Source organism: Eutrigla gurnardus (assembly GCF_963514095.1).
Source record: "Eutrigla gurnardus genome assembly, chromosome: 6".
In the NCBI taxonomy this organism is placed as follows: Eukaryota; Metazoa; Chordata; class Actinopteri; order Perciformes; family Triglidae; genus Eutrigla; species Eutrigla gurnardus.
Genome location: NC_139920.1, coordinates 11,233,086 through 11,259,243, shown reverse-complemented (window position 1 = coordinate 11,259,243; position 26,158 = coordinate 11,233,086). Strand labels below are relative to the sequence as shown.

Here is a 26,158-nt window from a genome sequence, read left to right as displayed (position 1 = left end):
CATGCGATCCCAAACGCGCCCATTGACAGACAGGCAGCCCGTCCAATTAATTTCTTCGATCCAACGTTTTTGATTGGACGGGGCTTTTACAGTCCTGGCAGGGCCACAGATTACTTTTTTTTTTTAATGTTTATGTCAGAGCATTTAATGTATTGATGGCTATTGGTAGGTTACGAGGATTTCAAGTAATATAATAGAAAGTGTTTCCGAATAGAATTACCTACTCTGCCTTTAACCATTAATCAAAGTAAGTCAAACTATTATAGCTCCAAAAGGTTTATTTTTAGAAACTACTAAATTTGAAAGTTAAAACTATTTTCTGTTGCAGTGTAAGTTTGTAGACATGTTTTTTATATTAACAATGCAGCATATCATTAAAATAATCCCATACAACAAACAAGTCTCATTAAGATAGGTTATAATACAATAACGACCAAGATATTCAGTGATTGGGACATTTTACAGGGTGCAAAAATCAAGTTGCTCTCTGATGGACAAACTGTGCAAGTAGACTTTCAAAATGAATTCAAACATATTTGTGTCCTACGGTCTACTTATGTATATCTTATTTAGTATTTGTGTTTGATTTAGGGTGTAAAAATGATTTCTTTCACTTTCCTCCGTCTCTCTGTCCACTGTTTCATATGTTGATCCATCATCTATTTACCAGTCTGATATGGAAAGAAAAGTCAACTTACCAGTAGGCCTACAGCTGTCTAGTGTTTATAAAGAAATCATCAAATAAACCACGGGGTAAAACTAAGGATATATATCTTATTCTGAAGGCTCGTGTTCCAAAACGTCTGTTGTACTGGTCACTACGCCGGAAACGACCGGAAACGAGTCACCAAACCGGCGCCTACGCATGGCGACGTAACTCTGCGTCAAGCTAATTAGCTAGCTGAATGACGGCTACGAATAGTCGAAGGAGAGGAGCTAACGTCAATTTATCCGTTACCGGGCTAATCCACGCCTGAAACACAGAGACAGCTGGTAGGAAAAACACGTTACTGTTTCCTTGTGTTATATTAGGCAACATGACATGTTTCATGTACGGCAGCACCGTTGCAGTCAACGGGACGTTATCAGCTAGCGTTAGCTCGCTAACCGCTAGCATCGTGCCGTTGTGGTTTAGAGATCACGTCACGCCAATCCCCTTTCAAAACTCTTGCATTACAACATGGCCTTGCTTTTCAGTCAAACTGCACGCCGGTTGAAAGAAAAGTTCAGACATGTAATGAACTGTCAATCACTCTTCAATTCGGCATATGTTGCACAACCAAGTAACACTTATATTAATGCAATTTTAGCTTTTTTTCTAGCGGGTTCGCCCACTGTGATCTCACTACCAATCATACGTTTAAGTGATATTCCTTTGAGCTTCATTGCTGCCAATAAGCCAATTGTATGACGAATATACCTCAAAGATAAAGGCTTCCGCCCATGCTACGACATCTAGTTTATATACCCACTTTCTACTACCGATATACATAGCGTTAAGCGGCCAGGATTTTGATAAGGGGTTCGTATACACTTTATATTACAAATACCTGTACACAAACGTGAACCGAACATAAGTAGAGCTGATACTGTTTTTTTCTTTTATGTGTTGCCGTGCTAGCAAGCTAAGCTAAAAGTGACCTGTTAACTTTGTTTGAAAAATGAGTTAAAACGCAGAGTGACCTCGCATGGGGTGGTTTAAAGTCTCATAGCTAGCTAGCTCCAATTATCTGCGTACTATCCGTTGTTGTCAGCTTGTTTTATAATGATTCATCAATAGGGCTAGTGTTAGCTTGCATGTATTAGCATTAGTAAGACAGTCCTGTCGAGTTATACTTCGTTTCTAGAATATTCTACAAGCTAATGCTAAAGGACACTGGTTTTACCGAGGCTTGCCTTAGTGTGTGATACATACTGGAATCACTTAATATTCTCTTTTTATTTGTTTTTATTGTGTCACTGATAAGACACAACTTATTTTTTTATTGAACATCCTTTTTAGTGAGCAATGTAATAATCTAATTTAAAATGATCGTTAATCATGCGGACTCCCTGCATAAATTAAGGATAAATACATTTTTAAATGTAGTTTTAGGGATCCTCTATTTTTTAAATCAGGGTCTGTGTTTTGCTCGTCGACCATGATTGCAAGCTAGACCATGTCACTTGTGATGATATTTAAGATTATCCCGGAAATTCATCACGATCAATTATTGTGTGTTTCTTATTACAATTAATCCTATATCATCACATCGCTACTCTGGTGGGAAGGAGGAAGCATTCGGATCCTTTACTGACCTAAAAGCTGTAATATCACACTAGTTTAATCTACAGCAATAAATAAAAATAAACAAAGCTGATCCAAGAGGCTTTTTAAATAGTTTATTTAGGTTAAGAAGTAGTTGAATGTTCTCAGCATATTAGGGAAACACTTCAACCTGGAGTATCACAAATATTCAAAATCAACACTTCTGGATATATGTGGTTTTCACAGGAAGTAGTACAAATTGTAGTGTAGTAAAAAGTAGCATTAAAAGAAGTACTTTGAAATTGTACTTAAATACCTTACTTGAGTACATGTGCTTAGTTATCTTCCTCCACTGGATGGAGGTGCATCTAATTTGATGCTAATTTTGTGATGATAACTTGGCTAGCTAGCTGAGTATCCTTCTTCTTTTTGCTGTTATATTTTCAGGGTCTCTCTACTTCAGTGACCACAGTCTGAGCTTCCGCCACCATGACGGACAACAAGCGTCTCGCCTTCTCCATCCTCCAGTTCCTCCATGATCAACTCCAGTCGGGGAGTCTGACCTCAGGCGCCCAGGAGAGCCTGGAAGGTGAGTCCTTAGACCCTTTTACACTGCCTTTTTTTCTTCTTTTTTTCATTATTGTAAAAGGTAGGGGAAGGGGTAACAGAATCTTTCCGCCTCTAAGACGGCAACAGAGATAGTCAGAGAACAGCAACGGAGTCGAAACCAGGAGAGCTGGCCTCTTTGTGAATTGAGTGAGCTGGGAAGCCAGAACAGTAGGTGACGTTTTGAAGACGTATTAGGTGCGCGATGCACCACTGGAGGATTTAACACGCTCAGAACGTGGATCTGAAGAAGATACAAAGCTGGTAGCAAAAGTTCACCTTTCATTGTTGTTTTGGTGCATTACAGCTAATATTGCTATATTTACAACGCTTATTTAACAGGTCACACTAGCGGCGGTGCTGTAATGTTACCCATCACAGCCAGGATGCTTTGTAAAAGGAGACACCGTTGCAGCGTTACGCCGCAAACCAAAGTTCTTTGTAAATGTGTGATTGCAGCATATTGAAGGCTCTCCTTACCATGATTGCGGCGGAATCTGTGTAAAAGGGTCTCTTGTTATCCAACAGGAAACAAGGCACGGATACATAACTATAAACAGCAGCATGTGTCATAATGTGGAATTACTAGTGTAGTCTCTTCAGGATTGTGGTCAACTAAAACTAATGGGTGAAGAGGAACTAATCATGGGGAAATCGAGAGGCTCATGCAAGAACATTTTCCTCTGTTTATCCTAAATGTTTGTCCTTACTCAACTCCTACTCTACTATCCTCTTTTCTTGGAGATTTGTCCACATGAACCTTTCAGAGTCTGATTACCCAAACTCTCTTTTCTGAAAAAACATGTTTAAATCGCTCATTTCAACATGATGTATACCACCTGTTCACAAAAAGGTGTTCATATGAAATTTGATCGTAATCATAATTGATACAGAGTGGATAGAGTGACGAGAGTTGTTGGAACGACAGAAACAGAGTGAGTCGTCTTCTCAACTAAAACCAACATCAGTTTCATTCATCTCAGATCCATAACTTAAATTCAAGTTCAAGTCAGTTTTTGGATCAAGTGGCTCATGAAAAATAAGTTTAGTATCTACTGCTGTCATATCACTCCATCAGAAACAAAATCGGTCAACATTTAGGTCATTTTAAGTGTCAATTCAGAGTTGATATCAGAAGATAATCAATATTAAAGGCCTTGGATCATGGCCAAGTTGATCTGGACATCCATAGCTGTGATAATTGTTAATTGTGTCCCATCTTCCCCCAGATTCAATTAAGTGTTATTTTGCTGCCCAAAAACTCAGATATAGTATACGATGTAAACTGGAGAGTTGTGGAATTTTTTCTTGATGAAAGATTCAGATTTTTCTCATAGTTGCCTAAAGTATTTATAAAGTGAGTGTGTTGCTCTGCAGTTGCTGTTCAGTGTTTGGAGACAGCGTTTGAAATTTCGACTGACGACCAGACCCTCGCCGTCCCCATGACGTTACCAGAGATCTTCGAATCAGCCACAGCCAAGGTAAACAAGTCTGTGATGAGTTTCAGATATATAATGTAACATATGTTTATGGGGATACAATCAGGACAGCTGCATGTCTTTTTGAAGATGATTTAGTAACAATTTTGTGGACATTTAGTATTCTAAACTGGTTGCGTCTGACTTATAGTGCTTGCGTGTGTGTTACAGTATCCAGCTGAGTCAAGGGTCAACAACAACTCGGCTCCTCCACAACCTCAGAACACACTCACCGATGAACAGAGAGAAGAGGCAGAGGCACTCAAAACTGATGGTGAAACTCTTCTTCGCTTCTTTCCTCGTCGTCTGCCAGAAGATGATTAGTGTCTTTAATGGCTGCTGCTGTTTTATTTAATAAGGTGATATACATTGATCTACAGGTAACGACCAAATGAAAGTGGAGAACTTTGCAGCTGCTGTTGAGTTTTACTCAAAGGCCATCGTCATCAACCCTCAGAACGCTGTCTATTACTGCAACAGGTCAGTCTGACAAGACACCTTCTTTAAACGCTTTGATTGAAGATGTTTTCATTATCAGAACAAAGCCTTGCATCCTCTTCTCACTTTTGTAACAGTTGGAGTCCTTTAGTCCTTAGTGTTTTAGGTTTAATCTGTATTAATCATTCTGACAACTCTATAAAGGATGCATGCAGCAAAATCCTTATCAGTGATGGTTTATTACATTTATTTACAAAAATATGAATTTCACACAAAGAAAAGAGATGTTTGTACCAGATTTAGCTTCTAGCAAATTTCCATCTGCAGGTTCCGGGGCAGGTCGACACAAACATTAATTATTAATTATTCATTAATACAGTTTAGTTTATCTTCGACCGTGGTGTCCTGAAGCACCACTTTTATAAAACATACATTCCTCTGTGAATACTTGTACAAAAAAGGATTACATATTATAAATTATATATATTATAACTTTTGAATTAACCGTAGTACAGTAAGAACTGCAACATACCTGAAGTTTGACTTGATAAAGAGCATTTTTCAACAAATGAAATCAATCAAAGTTAAAAAAAAAAGTTAAATACTTAATGCAAGCATACATCCAAATGCATACACATTTCAATCATAAGACTCAACACTATGCAATTCATAAATAATTCATAAATAATCTTTCCCATACAGTCCTACCCAGCCTATCACCAACTTTATGTAAGTCAATTAAATAATATATTTTCCATTTATTCTAGGGCTGTTGAAATGAACTTCGGGAATCGAATATGATTCGAATAGTTAAAAAAAAAAAAAAAAAAAAAAAAACAGTACTATACGAATGCTGAAATTAGTATTCGATTTCTTTTTTTTTATTCTTTTTTTTATTAACACGTTCTCTAATGTTAGCAAATCTCGCCCCCCTCGCCTTGGCCCACCCGCATAAACGGAAGCTTTTGACACATGGAGTCTGATGAACAATAAAGTTTTCTGAAACACAATCTCAGTATCAGAAATAGCCGACAGCGGCGCGCACACAGAGATAATCGCCGGAGATAACCGCCGGCAGCACTCTGTGAAATGAAAACAAAGATATCGACGGACCTCTAGAAGCGATGACCTCATGACAAAGATGCATTCATGCTGCTTACTGCTAGCTAGATCGACCTGCGTCTCCATCGACTTATTCATCTGGAACAAGACCAAGAGCAGGCTGTACGTGAGAAAGTGAAAACAGAGCTGACAGTGTGACGAGGAGGACGTAGCCATGGCAACGGGGACACAGCGTCCTCAGGAGAACGGCAATGTGGTTGTTTTACTTTCTTAATGATTAATTATCTAGAAACCTGCCACCTGTTGGTAATTCAACACATTTATTGGGAATGTTTTTGGAACGCCCTCTAGTGGACAGGAAGTAAAACAACCACATTGCCGATAATGGCATTGGCAAAGTATCAGCCTGTGTAGTGTAGATAAAATTAATAATAGGCTGAATTTGAGCATTACATTTTCAAATATAATTTGAATATTGAAAAAAATACGGAATGAAATTAGATTAGTATTATCGAGGAAAATGCACAGCTCTAATCCATTCACTATTTATTTTGTCCGCCTATATACGAGTACATTTGTTTTTCTTTCTTTGGGATATAACTGATTTATTTGATGTGATTATTGCACATTTTGTTGCCATTTTCATTTCTATAAGGAAAATACTTCAAGTCTGATTTTGTCATCATCTCTCAATGAGACAATTGTATCAAAGTAAAGTGCTATACAAGAAAATAATGAACGCAAGTTTGAGGAATATTCGACAGCTTTTGTTGTTTGCAGACAACAGAGATGGTAGACCAAAATCTGTCACCACTCACATTTCTGCAGTTGCTTACGAATGAAGCCAGCGAGGCCAAAGCAATCTGACTCCAAAGTGGTATTAACATGGTTTCTATTTATCATTATGAAACAGATGTGAAGTAGAATAACAGTAGTTCCAATGGCATATAAGAGTACAAATGATAGTAAGCATATGCTTATTTGGTGTTACAATTATGGGGGTCCTTGGAAAATGTACTCTTGGAAAGAGTAGGTAGTTTGCCCCCCAAAAATGTGAGAACCTCTGCATTAGGTTATGTGAGAGAGATACTGTTTGATCCTCTTTAATGTAATTTAGAAGGTCTGTTTGCACTTAAATCCAAGACAGGAAATATGTATCATTCAACCACTAATTCTTTACCAGACAATCAGTTTCCTTTCTTATTTTGCAAAAGGTATGGATCAGCTTAAATTCCCTCAGTTAGTACAGAGGCGTGTGCTGACTGGAATCAGGAAGAAGAGAATAATGAAGGAGCAGATCATTACATGTTGTCTGATTGAAGTGTTTGCATTTACAAATGTTTTGTCGTCTAGATAACATAACAAAACTGCAGCCCAACTTGTTCCTGTATTTCACACACAATCTTGAATGTACTCAAAGACGACGAGCTGATGTATTATTTTTATAATGATTTTTTGGTGCAGGGCTGCAGCGTACAGTAAACTAGGGAACTATGCTGGAGCGGTGCAAGACTGTGAACAGGCCATCGGCATTGACCCAAACTACAGCAAAGCCTATGGGAGGATGGGGTAAGAAAATCAGCTCGGTCTCAGCTGCTACCTTCTGAATAAGTTAAGACAGCAGCTTTTTTTTCAAACTTACTTCCTCTGTTGACTGTAAATCTCCTTCCGCCATCTAGCAGTGGTTAAGGTATGCCAGATTTAAGATAATAACTAATAAAAACTCTTTGTTGTAACATAGCTTGTTACTTTTCTTCCAGCTTTAATCCCAAACTTAAGTTTCATCCCCCCAATCCTATCATTTGGGCCCTGTGTTGACAGGATGTCCTGTGTCATTATTTTTGTCCCCTGCAACCTCGCGCTAGGTACAATATGGCAAAAATAAACCCATATTGAGTGTCCCGATTGACGTGCTGATGTGTTTCTGTAATCTTGCTGTGTTTCAGTTTGGCTTTGGCCAGCCTCAACAAGCACACAGAAGCAGCAAGTTACTATAAGAAAGCTCTGGAGCTCGACCCCGACAACGATACCTACAAAACTAATCTGAAGATCGCAGAGGAGAAGATGGAAACGTCCAGTCCAGTAAGAACGGGGAAGAATAAGGTTTTTGTGACTAATGATAAGCCTGTCCTTATGTCTCTGTCTCTCTCTCTCACTATCTGTCAGACAGCAGGGATGGGTGGAGTAGATCTGGCCGGTCTGCTCAGTAACCCCGGCTTCATGAACATGGTAAGAGCTTACACTCTGTTTCTCTTCATCTGTTACCATCATTGAAAATACATTCAACAGTGATGGGAGTTTCATTAGAGATCACAACCCGGCAAGAATCAGCTGAAAGGGAAATTTGGTAATTGGAGCAGCACGAAGACGGATATAAGTGCAGATACATAGGGTAGAATAAAGGGTCAAAAATAAGAAGAGCTAGATATGGCTAGAATAAAAATACTATACAAGAGCAGTCAAGTTAGGAGGTTAATAGTCTCAAGTCAGCAGGTCCAGTATGTATGTGAACAGCATGAACCAGACTAATGTATAATTTGATCAAGTATTGATACTTGAACTAACTTAAACCTGAATCTTCCGTGAGGGTCCACGCGATCAGACATGCTCTTTCACACAGGCTCTCGTGCAGCTGGTTTTCAGCTGTTCATGCACATCAGACATTGTCTAACTGCATGGACGTGGACGGACAGAGACCATGCTGTAGACATGAGTTTTCCATATACTGCCACCTACAGTTTGGAAGAATATCTGTTTGAGTATAACGGAACCAACCGTTATCTTGTCCGGTTGAACGTTCATGTCCATTCAGAAAGCCAAACTAGCATCATGAAAGAAATATAATCACTAACTATAAAGCAGCATATTGTTCTTTTTTATTCTAAAATAAATCTTCCAGTATCAGCCTCAAAGTCCTAGTATGGTTGAAGCACTGCTTGTGGACAACTTTCACAAAAAAACGATGACCTGCTGTGGCACGAAGCCTTCCTCGTACGCGTGAGCGTCTCGCTGCCTGTGAGGCGGCCTTGGGGCTCGATAATAACACACACACACATATATATATAATGCAGGTTACTACACACTCATTACTAGGGCTGGGTATCGTGGCCAATTTCCTAAATCGATTCGATTTCGATTCATAAGGTCCTGAATCGATTAATCACGATTCGATTTGATTCGATTGGCTCTTACATAATGAAAATGGCTCAACTGTGTTACAAAATACAGATGTACTTTATTTTTTGCTCTTCACCATAAACAACACAAGTTCTGCCGACACTCTCTGCTGACTGCATTTTCGTTAGGATGTCGTCTTTCACACACGTATACATCATGGGGATAACTGTTTCAGTCAGATGTTTACGTTGCACCATAACGTAGTGTGGATCAAGCACTAGGGCCTTGACTTTTGCCCAAAAATCATATTCGAAGTTCGTTTGTTTATTAATATTAATATTCGAATATATTCGAATATTTATTAATAATCTTTTGACCATTAAAAGCCTTCAGTAAGACCTATATGGTATGGTACTTAAAGGAGTCATCACCAGGAAATCGCAATTTCTCTTGTTAAAACATGCATATCTGTGTTTGACCTCAGTTGAAACTTGCCTGAAAGGCTGGAGTTTGAAAGTGGCGCCGTTTTTTCGCTTCTGCTCTTTTTCCGAACAGGAATAGCACACAAGGGTGTGCATTCCTAAAGCACGAGATTTTGATTCTGCGCCTTCGGTGACGTCACCGTGGCGGCTACTTGCATAAGCCCACCCCTCTTTCACCACCCAACCCCGCCCCGTCCGCTACCTGAAATCGCCGAAGCGCCGCCATTATGTTTTGGAGTCTGCATGCAGGCAAGCCCCCCCGGCTCTGTCCTTCCTGCGGCGAATCAACGCGCGCCTCATTACATATTATACAACGCACATCCGGACCAGTCAAAACCTCGCGCGTAATCTCGCGTGATAAAATCGCGGTACGAAAAAGGGTCAGAACAAGCTCAATGTTTGATTAAATTTTTTTTTTTTTTTTCTAATAAGTTTTACGAATTGATCCAAAGCGATCCAAGGGGGGCTGGATACGTATAAAACCAGGTTATGACTCCTTTAAGTTGTATATGTTTTGTCCACCAGAGGGCAGTGTATCAGTCAACGTCAATAGGCAGGCAACATGTTTTCAGAACCTTTATTTATTTAAGGTCAGACATAAACTGTGTATGCATTCGGTTTCATCAAAATAAAGCTAAATAAGCCAGTCGGCGGGGTTTGTTTGCCTATTTACGGGCAGTATTCGGGGCGGTGCGTCTTAGAGTTTACGGTTCTCTGGACGGAGCGCGAGTGCGGGCTCCTCGGTGGCCGTTGTCGATGTTGACGCGGCCATTGTTCTGCAAAATTGGCACAAACCAGGGCGCTAACGTCACCTATAGGAGCCATCTTGCACGCTTGTGCACATGAATGAACGTCAACCGGACGTAAACGCGCCACTGCTGCATCACGCACGAGGGGTAAACTTCATGGGGAAAAATCGATCTCATGCCCTATGAATCGATATTGCAAAATTTAAATGAAATCAATCCAAAATCGATTGAATCGATTTTTTTACCCAGCCCTACTCATTACTACACCAACACTCAGTGGGAGGTTAGAGAAGCTTGTGACTGGAGGGTTACTGCTTCGATCATCTCAGAGTATTTTATTTTGTTATTTCTGCGGTACATCCTGTAGGACCTCTGCTCGTGAGCCATAATAACATTTTGTTGAATGTCCAAACATATGTCTCCCTGCAGGCGTCCTCTCTGATGAACAATCCTCAGGTTCAGCAGCTGTAAGTTGATTTTAGTTTCTCGCTATATTTCTGTCTGAACGAGTCTGGTTTTTGTTGAGGGTTACATCCTGTCTCCTCTCTCTCCCAGGATGTCAGGGATGATGTCAGGAGCGTACGGTGGGATGCCAGGAGGAGGTGTAGGAGGAGGAATGCCAGGGGGACTAGGAGGAGGAATGCCAGGAGGACTAGGGGGGGGGATGCCAGGAGGACTAGGAGGTGGAATGCCAGGAGGGCTAGGAGGTGGAATGCCAGGAGGGCTAGGAGGTGGAATGCCAGGAGGAGGAATGCCAGGAGGACTAGGAGGAGGAATGCCAGGAGGACCGCTAGGAGGAAGTGCTGCGCCTCCCGGAGACACTCCAGCTGCTGGAACCGGAGATTTATCAGGACTGATCCAGGCGTACGTACATTAGCAGAGGGATCTATTTAACATGTCATGGACATTCATTTAGAGGATATAAAAAGTGTTTGGATGCTGAGGTTTTGTACTGTTGGTTTTCCAGTGGCCAGCAGTTTGCTCAGCAGATGCGGCAGCAGAACCCCGAACTCATCGAACAGCTGAGGAGTCAAATCCGCAACCGAACGCCCAGCTCTGGAAACGAGGAGCAGCCATGACACTCAGATACAGTAAACTCTCAGCTTTATTTCTGTGGGGCTGGGGGCGTCCTGAATACAAGTCAATCAAGGATCAGGCCCACAATATTAAAATAGAAATCAAAATGATTACAAAGCTTGTCAAGTAAAATGTGGGGTTGGATTGTGGATTGTGTTAAAAGAAGACAAGAAACAAACATCAGCCTGGTATTTGTTTTACTGCCTTGAAGACTTGCTGCCATTGTCCGGCCCTGTATGAAAACTACATTCACTTATTACTGTCAGCTGCTTTAGTTCCCTCTTCATGTCAGTTTGTTCTGGTGAGAAGACCTCTGACATTCCATATGTTGCTGCAAATAAGCTTAATTTAAATCTGGAATGATGCTGAAATTCATTTTATTTAAAGTGGACCCATTATGCTCCTTTTTCAAGAGAATACTTTCAGGTTACCTAGAACTAGATGTTGTAGTACTACATGTTAACATGCTTTACTTTTCCCCTCCTGGCTGTGCTGCAGCAGCTCTTCTAAGCCTCTCTGTGAAACGCTCTTTGAGCTCCTGCCCCTCCCTCGCAAAAAGCCCAGTCTACTCTGATTGGTCACCTGTCTTACTCTGTCTTGTGATTAGTTAACCTCTTAGTGTGTTTGTCAGAAACGTCCCGCCCCTTACCATAACCAGATCATAGGATTGTACTGCTGAGGCATAGTATAATACACATTTGATTTAGCTACTTGTTCTTCAACTCCCCTTCTTTAGAAGTCAATTTTTCACAGCAGAAAACAGCATCTTGGTGACTCTTTGCTCTGCTCTTACTAGCTTTGTTTGAGGGTGTGACAAACTAGTGGCTGGGCAAGTGTAATGCAGATTTGTTATTTGGTGACATCACCACTTTACCGAAAAAAGGCGAGGTTTAAATTGATGCATTTGAAGCCGTTAAGGAGTAGAGTTTTCTGGAGAGAGTGTTACTCCCTTTGGACATGGACTTAAGGCTTTGACAGTCTAGATTCCTTTTGCATGAACAAAACATTATATAACTCTAAAGGAAAGGTCCTTTTTAAAAGTTACAAGAACGTGTTACTGAATGGAGAAACCAGACCAAAGTTACGCAAGTAAAAGCAGTATTACCACAGAATAGCAATATTCTGTTACAAGTGAAAGTTGCCCGCTGTTCACACATTTCGGGGTGTCAGGGTGCTCTCGTAGACCCCCACTGTATGTTTCATTTAGCAGACGCTTTTGTCCAAAGCGACTTACAATAACTACATTTATTGAAAGAAAGAAACCACAACACATCATTGTCAATATGTTGTGGTTGTTCTTATGTTACTTTTATTTTGGCAGTAATGTGTCACTTCCTGTCTCTGTTTCAGGTTGGACAGCTTAACGTGTGGAGGAAAAGAGCTGATTTGGATCATTTATAACTCGAAGGACTAAACGGAAGGTTTATTATATTTTCCCCCTCTCACTGAATAATTCCTGCACGAGAGAGCGAGGAGCTCCAGCCACTTCATTACGGAGCCATGTCACCAAAAACAACAAACACCCACTTCCTGTGGCTCTGTGTGGTTTTTAGGAAGAATATTTTGACTTTTAACACTTGGATATCAAACATGAATTCTAATAAAGACATAACGCTCTAATAGGAACATGATGTTAAACAACAGAGTTTAATAACAAGCTTGAAATTTCTTCTTAAAACTACACAGTGTGAATTTAAATGTTTTGTCCAGCACCCTGTTTATTGATGTGTGTGGGCGTGCGTGTGAAGTTGCGTACGTGAGACTGCGCGTGTGTGTGTGTGTGTGCGTGTGTGCGTGCGTGTGTGTGTGTGTGTGTGTGTGTTAGAGTATCAGACTTAATTTTGTGTGTGACAGGTTGAGCTGTGAGGGGGCAGCAGGAAGGCAGAGAGCTGTTCAAAACACTGACAATTAAAATGAACATCTCAACATTTTACATCCTCCTCCTGTCTGACGTCTGGTGATTCAGTTTGGACTCCGTTATCTTGATCAGCAGCTTCACTGAGAAACTGGTTCACTCACTCACAGGTGTAAATCCACACTGAAGTGTTTAAACTGGTCTAATAGTAAACAAACTAATTTGGTTAAATACAGTGTTCTTAACCCGGGGGACAGTAGTTTCCAACCTGTTTTCCTTGTGACTCCTTTAATATGAATTAACATCTGTTACACCTCATCACAGGTTTCATGTCTTTATCATGTGAGCAGTTATGGAGCAATTTATGTGAAGTTCGTTTTTTTTTATTTTTTTTATTCTACCAAAGCAAAGTCTCATTGGATGAATGTAATAGGTGATAGAAAATAAATGTCTGCGTTGCTAAATGGTCTATATTCTCGGACTTTGCTCTAATCTTTGCTTTTTGTGTGCAGTGGATAACTGTGTCTCCTTTGGCCTCTGTAAAAGAAGGGGAAGTTTTACTAAGAACATGTAGACACGTGCAAACTGATGAGGTGCTACAAAATAATTCAATGTTAAGTTGTATGGTGTCGTAAGCATAAATGATGGCTGTAGAGATCACCTACCTTCCATGAGAGGTCAATGTGAAGTCATAAAGATCAACTTCACCGTACGGCTACATCACTCTTTATGCACCCGGTTTGTTTTTCCATGGCAGCTCCTGTCTGAGGTGTGAAATTAACGTGTGAATGTACAGGATGTATTGTATAGAAACATAACCTGAAAATACTTTTAAATTATGAAATTCATTTTAACTTGTTTTTTTTCTTGTCAGTTTTCCTTTGAAGTCTGCAACAAAAAACAAAGCATCTGCTGATATTGACTTCAGGAAACCGCCGATATTTGTGAAAATATTTCTCCAACCCAAATAATAATTTCTAAAGAGAAGAACCCATTCACACACAAATATATAATCGGACCATATGATCTTACAAGTGAAGTGTCAAATTTGTGTATTTTGTGAAATTAGTTTTGAAAATCCAAGATGCAGTACATGAAACGTAACGTGTTGAAGAAGTTGAAATACAGGTTAAAAGAACAGACCACCTTAAAACATTTTTTTTCAGGGGTCAATTGCTTTATATTCTACAATATGTTCTCAGGTAGTTGGCTTGTATTACAGGCCTCAGGCTGTATGTCGCATTGTTTTGCAGTGGTGCAAAGTAACTAAGTACATCTCTAAGTACAAATTTGAGGTAGGCCTACTTGTACTTTAGTATTTTTCTTTTTATGTCACGTTCTTCCACTCAACTACATTTATCTGACAGTTTTAGTTGCTTAAATTACGATTTTTACACAAAACCTGAAGTTCTAAAATGTTTATTCATGAATTAAACTATACAAGTACAGCTAAATCAATACATCTATTGACCAAATTAATTGCCAACTATTTTGATAGTTTAAAGGGATAGTTCGGAATTTTGGACATAAGACCTATTTTCCAAGTGAGCCGGTGTGTTCGAGACGTCTGGAGACGTTTTCAAGAAATTTAATTCAGTTCTTCTAGTTGCCGAGTTCGCTTATGCTATGGCTAGCGCAAGTCAATGGTTCTAGCTAGACAGACATTAAAAACACTCATACCGACTCCACAGTGCACCCGAGGCAAATCCATTGTAACGGCAGACTATCGATGTACATATCTGTGTTGATAGAATGTTTGAAATAAAACCGACCTTGCATTTTTAAGGATTTATGTCGCAGCAGCGGCGGCGGCGGCAGCGGCAGCAGCCAGCAGCCAGCAGCGTGTCATACTTCCTAGCGGCGGAGTGATATCACCTAGCGCTTATAAGTTACCGGTTCTATAATAGTTTGTTTACCTGCTGTCATTGCTACAGACGCAGAGTAGCCTGCAGTGCTAGTTTCTTCAATCTCACAGAAATGGCCACTTTTGGAGAATATACTGAAACTTTTGAAGACTCTGATGAGGAGTTTTTTTCTACCCAAACCCAACCGTACCTGTACGAACCTGAATATACAGAGGAAGAATTGCGGGAGAGGGATGCTCAAAGGGCAGAACGTGAACGAGCGTCTGGGAGACCGAGATAGCCCCCGCTGAAGCTGAGAACCGGGACCAAACAAACGGAGACTGGTGGTGCCAGGAGGGAATCCCCCACAACGTGTCCGAGGGCTAACGGGTCTACGGACGGAGCAGAGGTTCGGGTTCGCGGTGCGTAATTGTGGGTTTGCGTGGCCGTGGGCTGCCCGGAGTTTGAGTGAGCTCCAAGTGAGCTCCCCCCTAAAATATTCTTAAGCCCCCCTAAATCATTTTATGTTCATTTTCTTTTTTTTTTAAATGTTTTTTTTTTTTTTACAAAACAGTGCAGACAAATTCAATATAATGTGGCCAGAATATGAGTTTCAATAAATAAACCAGTTATTATTAACTTAAATGTGATCATAAATCTTAGTTTCCCTTCACTTCATGGTACAAGTCAAGTGTTCTGTAGGTTGTAAAACAATCAAATAGTACCAATAAATCTATACTTAATACATATACATGGGCTGCATGATTACAGTACTTATGCAAACACACACACACACACACACACACACACACACAAACACACACACCAGAGAATAGGTGGAGTCACTTCTTCATCATCATTATTTTCCAAATCCATTTTAATTTCACTTTTCAAGGTATCTTTAATAACTTGGTTATTGAGAATGTTTGAGTTCAGTCTCCAGAGAGTGGACTTCCTCTTCCTATTCAACTGGACTGACATAGAAATGGGACCATGGTCTGAAATAGTACTGGCTCCTGTTTCACAATCATCCACTCAACTTGTTTTCCCACATTGATTTTCTGCAGAAGACATGAACACACATTATCTGCCGTTCCTTCTTTCTCTGTACCTCTGTTCCCTCACCATACAAGGCGGCAGTGTGTTACCCCAAAATACATAAAACACATAAACACATCATTTTAATATCACAGGATGTGACAGAGCTATTTAAATGGGCGGGAAAACATTTAAACGTAACAACAAATCTCCTCAAAACCATGACAAGATGTACAGGAGGGAGAACAGCGACCTCTGCTGGGCAAATTAAAACAGTAGGCCTACGTGGATAGGAGAAAACGAAAACGAAACTTCTCAAGCACAAGTAGGCTACAGGTCATCACCGTCCCATGGAACCTGTCGACGGCGGCCTGAGGTAAACTGACGACAGCCGATGGGAACTTGTGAAATGAACGAGAGAATAAATAATCGTTAATTCCCCTCAAATGTATTCAAACTAAAGGGCGTAACTTTGAGTTGAACATGGGGGGGAATGCAATTCAAAGCCACACCGGTAAAGGGCGCTATGTTTTTTGTAAAGACTGACCGACCGACCGAGACTCTTGACGTATATCGTCGTAGCCTCGTTATAGCGTATTTGTTTACTTTCCGGCTTTAAACGTCCAAACAAACAATAAAACGAGGTGCAAACAATAAAAGTAGCCTAAATAAACGAAGCGCAAAAATAGCATAAACAGTGGTGTGTCTTATTTGATCAGTTTAGGAATACAATTGGATACTGGTTTGGAGTCACTGGGTCACATTATGTGGAAGTTATTGAAAAAAATAAGATAATATTAATATCTTATTTTTTAATATTCATACAAAATAGACAAAGCACTAAAATAGCATAACATGTGGTGTGTCTTATTCTATCAGTTTAGGAATACAATTGGATACTGGTTTGGAGTCACTGGGTCACATGATGTGGAAGTTATTGAAAAAATGAGATCATTTCTGCATATTAATATTCATAAAAAATTAACTAAGCACAGAAATAAAATAAACAGTGGTGTGCCTTATTTGATCAGTTTGGTAATACAATTGTATACTGGTTTGGGGTCACTGGGTCACATGATGTCGAAGTTATTGAAAAAATAAGACAATTTCTGCATATTAATATTCATAAAAAATACACAAAGCACTAACATAGCATAAAAAGTGGTGTGTCTTATTTGATCAGTTTAGGAATACAATTGGATAGTGGTTTGGAGTCACTGGGTCACGTGATGTGGAAGTTATTGAAAAAATAAGATAATTTCTGCATATTAATATTCATAATAAATACACAAAGCAATAACATAGCATAAAAAGTGGTGTGTCTTATTTGATCAGTTTAGGAATACAATTGGATACTGGTTTGGAGTCACTGGGTCACATGACGTTGAAGTTATTGAAAAAATAAGAAAATGTATGCATATTAATATTCATAAAAAATACACAAAGCACAAAAATAGCATAAAAAGTGGTGTGTCTTATTTGATCAGTTTAGGAATACAATTGGATACTGGTTTGGAGTCACGTGATGTGGAAGTTATTAAAACAATAAGATAATTTCTGCATATTAATATTCATAAAAAATACACAAAGCACTAACATAGCATAAAAAGTGGTGTGTCTTATTTGATCAGTTTAGGAATACAATTAGATACTGGTTTGGAGTCACTGGGTCACGTGATGTGGAAGTTATTGAAAAAATAAGATAATTCCTGCATATTAATATTCATAAAAAATAAACGAAGCACAAAAATAGCATAAACAGTGGTGTGTCTTATTTGATCAGTTTAGGAATACAATTGGATACTGGTTTGGAGTCACTGGGTCACATGATGGGGAAGCTATTGATAAAAATGCAATCATTTTGTATTCGTATATTTTTGGGAAGTAATTTAAGGACGGTCCCTAAATCATTTTCCAACGACGCGCGAGGCACTGGGGCCGTTCTCCTGCTGCCAACACTGGGCAAACCTCAGTAAAGTCGCGGCTGGAACCGGAGTGAATATCCGTCGAATATCCAACTTAAAACACTTATATATACATATATATATATATATGTGTGTATAATCACCAAGACAACCTTTAAGTTAATTCTGGTTATAAGTGTTTCCCTGAGGAAATTAAAATCAAATAAATACAATTCACCCCTACAATTCCTTTTGATTATTCTCAAGACATTTCTCATGGTACATTTATGGGAACATAATGTAGGAAACACAGCGGCTTGACCACAACGCTGCTGGTAGGCAACATCTCTGTTCACTGGTCAAGTGTCTCATTTACAGTCTGGTCAGAAACATGAACACCAGTAGTCTGCTGGAGGTCATTTTGTAGGGCTCTGGCAGTGCTCCTCCTGTTCCTCCTCCACAAAGGAGCAGGCACCGGTCCTGCTGCTGGGTTGATGCCCTTCCACGGTCCTGTCCAGCTCTCCTTGTGTGCTGGCCAGTCTCCTGGTATCTCATACATGCTCTTGAGACTGTGCTGGGACACGAACCTTCTTGCAAACACATGCATTGATGGGCCATCCTGGAGGAGCTGGACCGCCTGTGCAACCTGACTGGGCTGCAGGGCCCACCTCATGCTTCAAGTATAGTGTCAAGGACACTAGCAGAACACAAAACTACAGCAAATCAGTCAGGAAAGATAAGGAGAGAGCAATAGTCTGTGGCCACCGCATGTAAATAAAAAATAATGTTTTAAATGCACATTCACATCCACTCGTATCAAAATATTATGAAATAATATTGTCCATTGGTTCAGAAAGATAAATACTTATACACAGTTGCAAGATAAAGATGGTCTTGTTCTGACAATATGAGAGGGCTGATGAAGAAAGTAATGGTTTCTGTGGTTCAGGTGTTCACGGTGTTGGCAGCAGCAAGCAGTGAGGCGAACAGAGAGTCTGGTCTTTGCTTCAGCACATCTGGAGAGTCTAATTCTGCCACCTGTTGGACAGAATACTTACTGTAAGTCTAGGTTTATGACCACACAAACTTTATCTGGTGTATTTGTGTATATTTGTTACCTCTCCATTGTCCATGACCAGAATCCGATCTGCATGCATCACAGTGTTGATACGATACAATTCTATTTGACTATTTTTGACCAACTCTACTTTGACTTTTTAACCTACTTAATTCTTTGACATAGAACTTGTATGACCTTTTTTGACATATACTTTAAATATAATACTCTTCATGAATTATTTCAAAATTCTATACTTAATAACTAAACTTAAACTAAATTAATAACTAAACTTTTTTTAGACACAATACAATGACTTTATGAATTTATTTGACATACTTTAATATCACTTTTTAATGGAATATTATGTAATGACTCTTATAAGACTTGTTTCAACATACTATATCGCAACTTTGTTGTCCTGCAATGTAATTATTATTTTCACATTTTACACCATTGATTTTTAAAGCCATATTATACTTTGACTCTTCTATAACATTTCTTGACAAAATATACTATGATTTCTTGTATTACTTTTATCATCATACTATACTACCACTTTTTTTCAATATGCTACACTATGACTTTTTGAGATATACTATTCTAATTTGTTTTCCCCGCATACTATACAATGTCTATTTCATGAATATTTGACATACTACAACTTGTTTTGACATACTATGTATATGAATATGCATGCATTTGTTATAGATTTTTCAATAATGCATACAAATGGTCTCCTTAATTTCTGAGCAGAGATTGTTCAATTAAATTCCAAAAAATGTATTTGTCCCAGAGGGCAATAACAGGCACACAGAGTAGCTGTACAATAATAAATGGTGACACAAAACAAAGCAACGCAATACTGTACAGATTGAGATGTATACAGATTTATAAAGACATATATAAAGAAATATAGTATAAATAATCATAAATCGCTTCCTGTGTGTGTGTGTGTGTGTGTGTGTGTGTGTGTGTGTGTGTGTGTGTGTGTGTGTGTGTGTGTGTGTGTGTGTGTGTGTGAGGAGCTTCCCAAAAACAACAAAAACTGTTGAGATAAAAAAAATAAAATAAAAAATAAACGTCCTCTGTGCTGCTCGGGAGCCGCCTCACCCTTTGGCTGGTGGGTGAGGCGGGTGGTGTCGGGGGATGGGCGGAGGGGCAGGGAGGTTGGAATGGCACACACTGTGTCTCGGGCTCACTAAGGTAGGGGAGTAGTCCAGGGTCTGCTGTGGTGCTGGGTCTTCATTGGTTGATGTCTTGGTTGACGTCCATTCTCAGCTGCCCAGGAGAGCCAAAACCATAGAGCAGTCCTGACCTATGAACCAGAACCACCAGAGATGAAAACCCATGAACTCAACTATACTACATTTACATGGTTGCTAGCTAGTGTTGAATATGGCCACCAATTCTGAAATTATATTATAAACAATGGAATACTATTCTAGAAGGCTCCTATAATAAATACAATCCACACATGTAAAGTTAACTTTTATGTCATTACTGGTACTGTAGTTTTAGGAGATTACTCACTCAGCCCACTGGTCCTGTAGTCCTCCATCCTTCTCGTCTGGTCCTGTAGTCCTCCATCCTTCTCGTATGGTCCTGTAGTCCTCCATCCTTCTCGTCTGGTCCTGCAGTCCCCCATCCTTCTCGTCTGGTCCTGCAGTCCTCCATCCTCCTCATCTGGTCCTGTAGTCCTCCATCCTCCTCATCTGGTCCTGTAGTCCTCCATCCTTCTCGTCTGGTCCTGTAGTCCTCCATCCTTCTCGTATGGTCCTGTAGTCCTCCATCCTTCTCGTCTGGTCCTGCAGTCCCCCATCCTTCTCGTCTGGTCCTGCAGTCCTCCATCCTCCTCATCTGGTCCTGTAGTCCTCCATCCTCCTCATCTGGTCCTGTAGTCCTCCATCCTTCTCGTCTGGTCCTGTAGTCCTCCATCCTTCTCGTCTGGTCCTGTAGTCCTCCATCCTCCTCATCTGGTCCGGTCGTCCTCCACATGGTCTCTTCTTGTTGGGAGGCTGGTGCAGTGTGTATCATCCTGAAGGTCTGCTGCTGCCATCAAATAAGTAAAAGAGACTTGGAGACTTTTCTTCATGGTAGTAATTATGACCGTACCTCTGTCAGGAACAGCCACCAACACCTAACTTAAAAAAATAAAAATACAGAGAGTGAGTAAAACAAGCAATCTTTGAATCACTTGTAAATTAGACTTTCAGGAGACTTGTGTTACTGCTGTAATTAAATGTTAACTTACCTTTGTCTTATCGCCATCTACAATTTAAACACATTCAATACTTAACACAATACACCTCACACTAATTGATAAAAGCGCTATATAAATGAGGACCATTTACCAAAGTGGTCCTCACTTATATAGAGCTTTTATCCAACGCGCTTTACCGTATTCATCAGAATCAACATAAAGAAACATGAAGATACCTTATCTATCTTATCTTATCTATCTTAACTTATCTTATATATCTTAACTTATCTTATCTATCTATCTTAAATTATCTTATATATCTTAACTTATCTTATATATCTTAACTTATCTTATATATCTTAACTTATCTTATCTATCTATCTTAAATTATCTTATATATCTTAACTTATCTTATCTATCTATCTTAACTTATCTTATCTATCTTAACTTATCTATCTATCTTAACTTATCTTATCTACCTTAACTTATCTATCTTAACTTATCTTATCTATCTTAACTTATCTTGTCTATCTTAACTTATCTATCTTATCTTATCTATCTATCTTAACTTATCTTATCTATCTTAACTTATCTTATCTTATCTAATCTATCTATCTATCTATCTATCTATCTATCTATCTATCTATCTATCTATCTATCTATCTATCTATCTATCTATCTATCTATCTATCTATCTATCTATCTATCTATCTATCTATCTCTTCATCGCTGGTTAAGGTAGCGGAATCTTCTGGTCTCTGAGGAACCAAGGATGGATGTTCTTCAGGACGGCTCACACCAGAAAGGAGGGAGACGGAAGGACAAGAGGAAAGGCGACCGGGAAACATCTCTTCATAATATCCCTGCCAGAAGCTGCGAGGAGGGAACTGCTGAGCTCTGAAGTCATCATCTTCCTCTTCATCCTCTTCATCCACTTCGTCCTCTTCATCCTCTTCATCAGAATCCTCAAACATGAAGCCTTAGCCAGAATCTTCGCTTGTCCGTTCTTCATCCTGAACGTCCTCCTGCTCGCTGTCCTCTTCGGAGAAGTCTCCAAAAACAACCCCTTCCTGACCTACCTCATCCACAAGTTGATACTCACGTCCACCTCGTGCATGACGGCCGATGACAACGTTGGCACCAACTGAGGGGGAAGAAAATTCAAAGTATGAGGATTTTTCATTGATTTAAACAAAGCAATAATCCTGTTTAAATTAGCCAAGAAGACAGCATATCTATATACACTATCGCTGCACTACGTCTGTCACAAAGCCACCAACACACAGGGCTTTTAACAGGAATATCACACATAGTGCTGTTCTGTCTGTGTGAAGGAGGATCAATTCATGCTGCTGTCATCCATCCATCCATTTTCTTCCGCTTATCCGGTACCGGGTCGCGGGGGCAGCTGCCTGAGCAGGGACGCCCAGACTTCCCTCTCCCCGGACACTTCCCCTAGCTCCTCCGGGAGGACCCCAAGGCGTTCCCAGGCCAGCCGGGTGACATAGTCACTCCAGCGTGTCCTGGGTCTTCCTCGGGGTCTCCTCCCGGTGGGGCATGCCTGGAACACCTCCCGAGGGAGGCATCCAGGGGGCATCCGATACAGATGCCCGAGCCACCTCAACTGGCTCCTCTCGATGTGGAGGAGCAGCGGCTCTACTCCGAGCTCCCCCCGTGTGACGGAGCTCCTCACCCTATCTCTAAGGGAGCGCCCCGCCACCCTGCGGAGGAAGCTCATTTCGGCCGCTTGTATCCGGGATCTTATTCTTTCGGTCATGACCCAAAGTTCATGACCATAGGTGAGGGTAGGAACGTAGATTGACCGGTAAACCGAGAGCTTCGCCTTTCGGCTTAGCTCTCTCTTTACCACGACGGACCGATACAGCGACCGCATTACTGCAGCCGCTGCACCGATCCGCCTGTCAATCTCGCGTTCCATCCTTCCCTCACTCGTGAACAAGACCCCAAGATACTTAAACTCCTCCACTTGAGGCAGGAACTCCCCCCCGACCTGGAGGGAGCAAGCCACCTTTTTCCGGTCGAGAACCATGGCCTCAGATTTGGAGGTGCTAATCCTCATCCCGGCTGCTTCACACTCGGCTGCAAACCGCCCCAGGACATGCTGGAGGTCCTGGCTCGAAGGAGCCAACAAGACCACATCGTCCGCAAAAAGCAGGGATGAAATCCAGTGGCTCCCGAACCAGATCCCCTCCGGCCCACGGCTGTGCCTAGAAATCCTGTCCATAAAAATAATGAACAGGACCGGTGACAAAGGGCAGCCCTGCCGGAGTCCAACATGCACCTGGAACAGGTCTGACTTACTGCCGGCAATGCGAACCAAGCTCCTACTCCGGTCATACAGGGACCGAACAGCCCTTAGCAGAGGGCCCCCGACCCCGTACTCCCGAAGTACCTCCCACAGAATGCCACGAGGGACACGGTCGAATGCCTTCTCCAAGTCCAAAAAACACATGTGGACTGGTTGGGCAAACTCCCATGAACCCTCGAGCACCCTGCGGAGGGTATAGAGCTGGTCCAGTGTTCCACGGCCAGGACGAAAACCGCATTGTTCCTCCTGAATCCGAGGTTCGACTATCGGCCTAATTCTCCTCTCCAGCACCCTGGAATAGACTTTCCCGGGGAGGCTGAGAAGTGTGATCCCCCGATAGTTGGAACACACCCTCCGGTCCCCCTTTTTGAATAGAGGGACCACCACCCCGGTCTGCCAGTCCAGAGGCACTGTCCCCGACTGCCACGCGATGTTGCAGAGACGTGTCAACCAAGACAGCCCCACAACATCCAGAGACTTGAGGTACTCAGGGTGGATCTCATCCACCCCCGGTGCCTTGCCACCGGGGAGCTTCTTAACTACCTCGGTGACTTCAGCCCGTGTAATGGGTGGATGAACCTCTGAGTCTCCAGCCTCTGCTTCCCCAATGGGAGACGTGTCAGTGGGGTTGAGGAGATCCTCGAAGTATTCCTTCCACCGCCCGACGATATCCCCAGTCGAAGTCAGCAGCTCCCCACCTCCACCGTAAACAGTGTTGGTGGAGGGCTGCTTCCCCTTCCTGAGGCGCCGGATGGTTTGCCAGAATTTCCTCGAGGCCGACCGATAGTCCTCCTCCATGGCCTCCCCGAACTCTTCCCAGACCCGAACTTTTGCTTCAGCGACCGCCCGTGCTGCAGCACGCTTGGCCTGCCGGTACCCGTCAGCTGCCTCGGGAGTCCCCCGAGCCAACCAGGTTCGGTAGGACTCCTTCTTCAGCTTGACAGCATCCCTTACTTCCGGTGTCCACCACCGGGTTCGGGGATTGCCACCACGACAGGCACCGGAGACCTTACGGCCACAGCTTCGAACAGCCGCGTCAACAATGGAAGCAGAGAACAAGGTCCATTCGGACTCAATGTCCCCAGCCTCCCTCGGGATCTGGTCATAGCTCTCCCGGAGGTGGGAGTTGAAGACCTCCCTGACAGAGGGTTCCATAAGACGTTCCCAGCAGACCCTCACAACGCGTTTAGGTCTGCCAAGTCTGTCCAGCTTCCTCCCCTGCCAGCGGATCCAACTCACCACCAGGTGGTGATCAGTTGACAGCTCAACCCCTCTCTTCACCCGAGTGTCCAAAACATACGGCCGGCTGCTGCTGTCATGTGACAATTAATTTACTATTAGCATTATTTCAATATGTTAAAATCGTGGAGGCAGCTCGTGTTCAACCCGGAGTGAATGTGTTGAAGAAGAGCAGATGTTTGGAGAAGAAGTGCAGCTTCAACATCCCAACAAAGGCACTCAGGGTCGTATCGAGCCCGGCTCCACTGCACCTGTACGCCGCGTCCTGACATCGTGACGTTCGGCCCGAACATTCCCATCGTTTCCATGGTGCACACGACTAATAATAATACTTTTGAGCATTTTATGAAATATGAACCTGGCGCATCTTTTTTCACAAATCTCTATGTAAGATGTTGAAGTTTTGACGCCCTCAAACCAAAACAGTGTTTTTCCGAACCACCACACAACTACAACACTACACGGTTCTCCCGCCATATTTAAGACATTCCGTCCCACAAATAATCGTTTTACACGGAGAAACCGTCGAGTGAGTGGTTTCACCAAATGAACGGTTCACCTTCAAATCCAAAAGTTTCACTGATTTCTGGACTTGGGCCGATGTTTAAGGTTTTTAGGCTATGAATCAACAAGTATAACACTAAAATAAATATAAAAGTTGTCTTACCATCAAGGTCGAGGTCCAAAACGAGGCCCAGGGGATCCTCCAGGATCCATGGATCCCAGTGGACCATCGTCGCCGTCGTCGTCGCCGGTCTCTTCTTCTTCCAAACAGTAGCTCGTTGACTATCCTCTACTTTGGTTCTCCGACAAGATGTGTTTTCGTTGGTTTTAATCAAGCGCTTTGAAACTTTCCACAGTTTGGGTCAACTCTCTCAGTCTTTCCAATCCGTATCTAGTCCAAGTGCAAAAGGAGAACACCAAATGGTGGACAGCACTTTTATACCTGCTCTGGTGGGTCAGTTCTGTTTCCATGACAATCACTGAGCGCGTGTGCGTGCGTGTGCTTGAGCAAGTCCGAAAGACACAGAGCATTTTTTTTCCTCATATCTCATATTTGTCAAATGTTTGTTTCTCCGTTCTCTTCTTCGATTGTACCGTCGTGTCATTCTTGTTATAGCCTACTACTGCCATCTTCTGAAAAGCTGTAATTTAGCAAAACCGTATTCGTCACCCTGTTAAAATAATTGCCTAACTCATTTTTTCAAGTTTTTCAGGAAACACAAAAAACTTCACCAAAAGTGTAATACATATATGACATAGGCCATTATCTTAAAGGGGTCAAATCACATGATCTGATCAACTGAGGATCAGGGGTGTTGCTAGACATAAAGCTCTACTGGGGCACAGGCCCCCTATTACTCAAATCACAAAAAAAACGTGGTGCACCGGCTACGACATGCACACTGCCGTGCACGGACGTAATGTGCGC

General features: G+C 41.6%; 1 protein-coding gene across 3 annotated transcripts; it reads left to right on the top strand.

Annotated features, from left to right (window-relative positions):
• Window positions 1–854: 854 nt before the first annotated feature.
• sgta (small glutamine rich tetratricopeptide repeat co-chaperone alpha) lies at window positions 855–13,937 on the top strand. Of its 3 annotated transcripts, none has more exons than XM_084010761.1 (13): window positions 855–993; window positions 2,696–2,837; window positions 4,232–4,335; window positions 4,504–4,606; window positions 4,713–4,812; window positions 7,297–7,401; window positions 7,779–7,914; window positions 7,999–8,061; window positions 10,610–10,647; window positions 10,736–10,887; window positions 10,951–11,044; window positions 11,148–11,271; window positions 12,608–13,937. In XM_084010761.1, the coding sequence occupies exons 2-12, from the start codon at window positions 2,738–2,740 to the stop codon at window positions 11,257–11,259; spliced, it is 1,107 nt and encodes a 368-aa protein (XP_083866887.1). In that variant the 5' UTR covers window positions 855–993; window positions 2,696–2,737; the 3' UTR covers window positions 11,260–11,271; window positions 12,608–13,937. The 3 variants fall into 3 exon arrangements, with proteins under 3 accessions (XP_083866887.1, XP_083866886.1, XP_083866885.1); XM_084010760.1 differs by having other exon boundaries at window positions 10,736–10,911; XM_084010759.1 differs by having other exon boundaries at window positions 10,736–11,044; window positions 12,608–13,936.
• The last annotated feature ends 12,221 nt before the right edge of the window (window positions 13,938–26,158 follow it).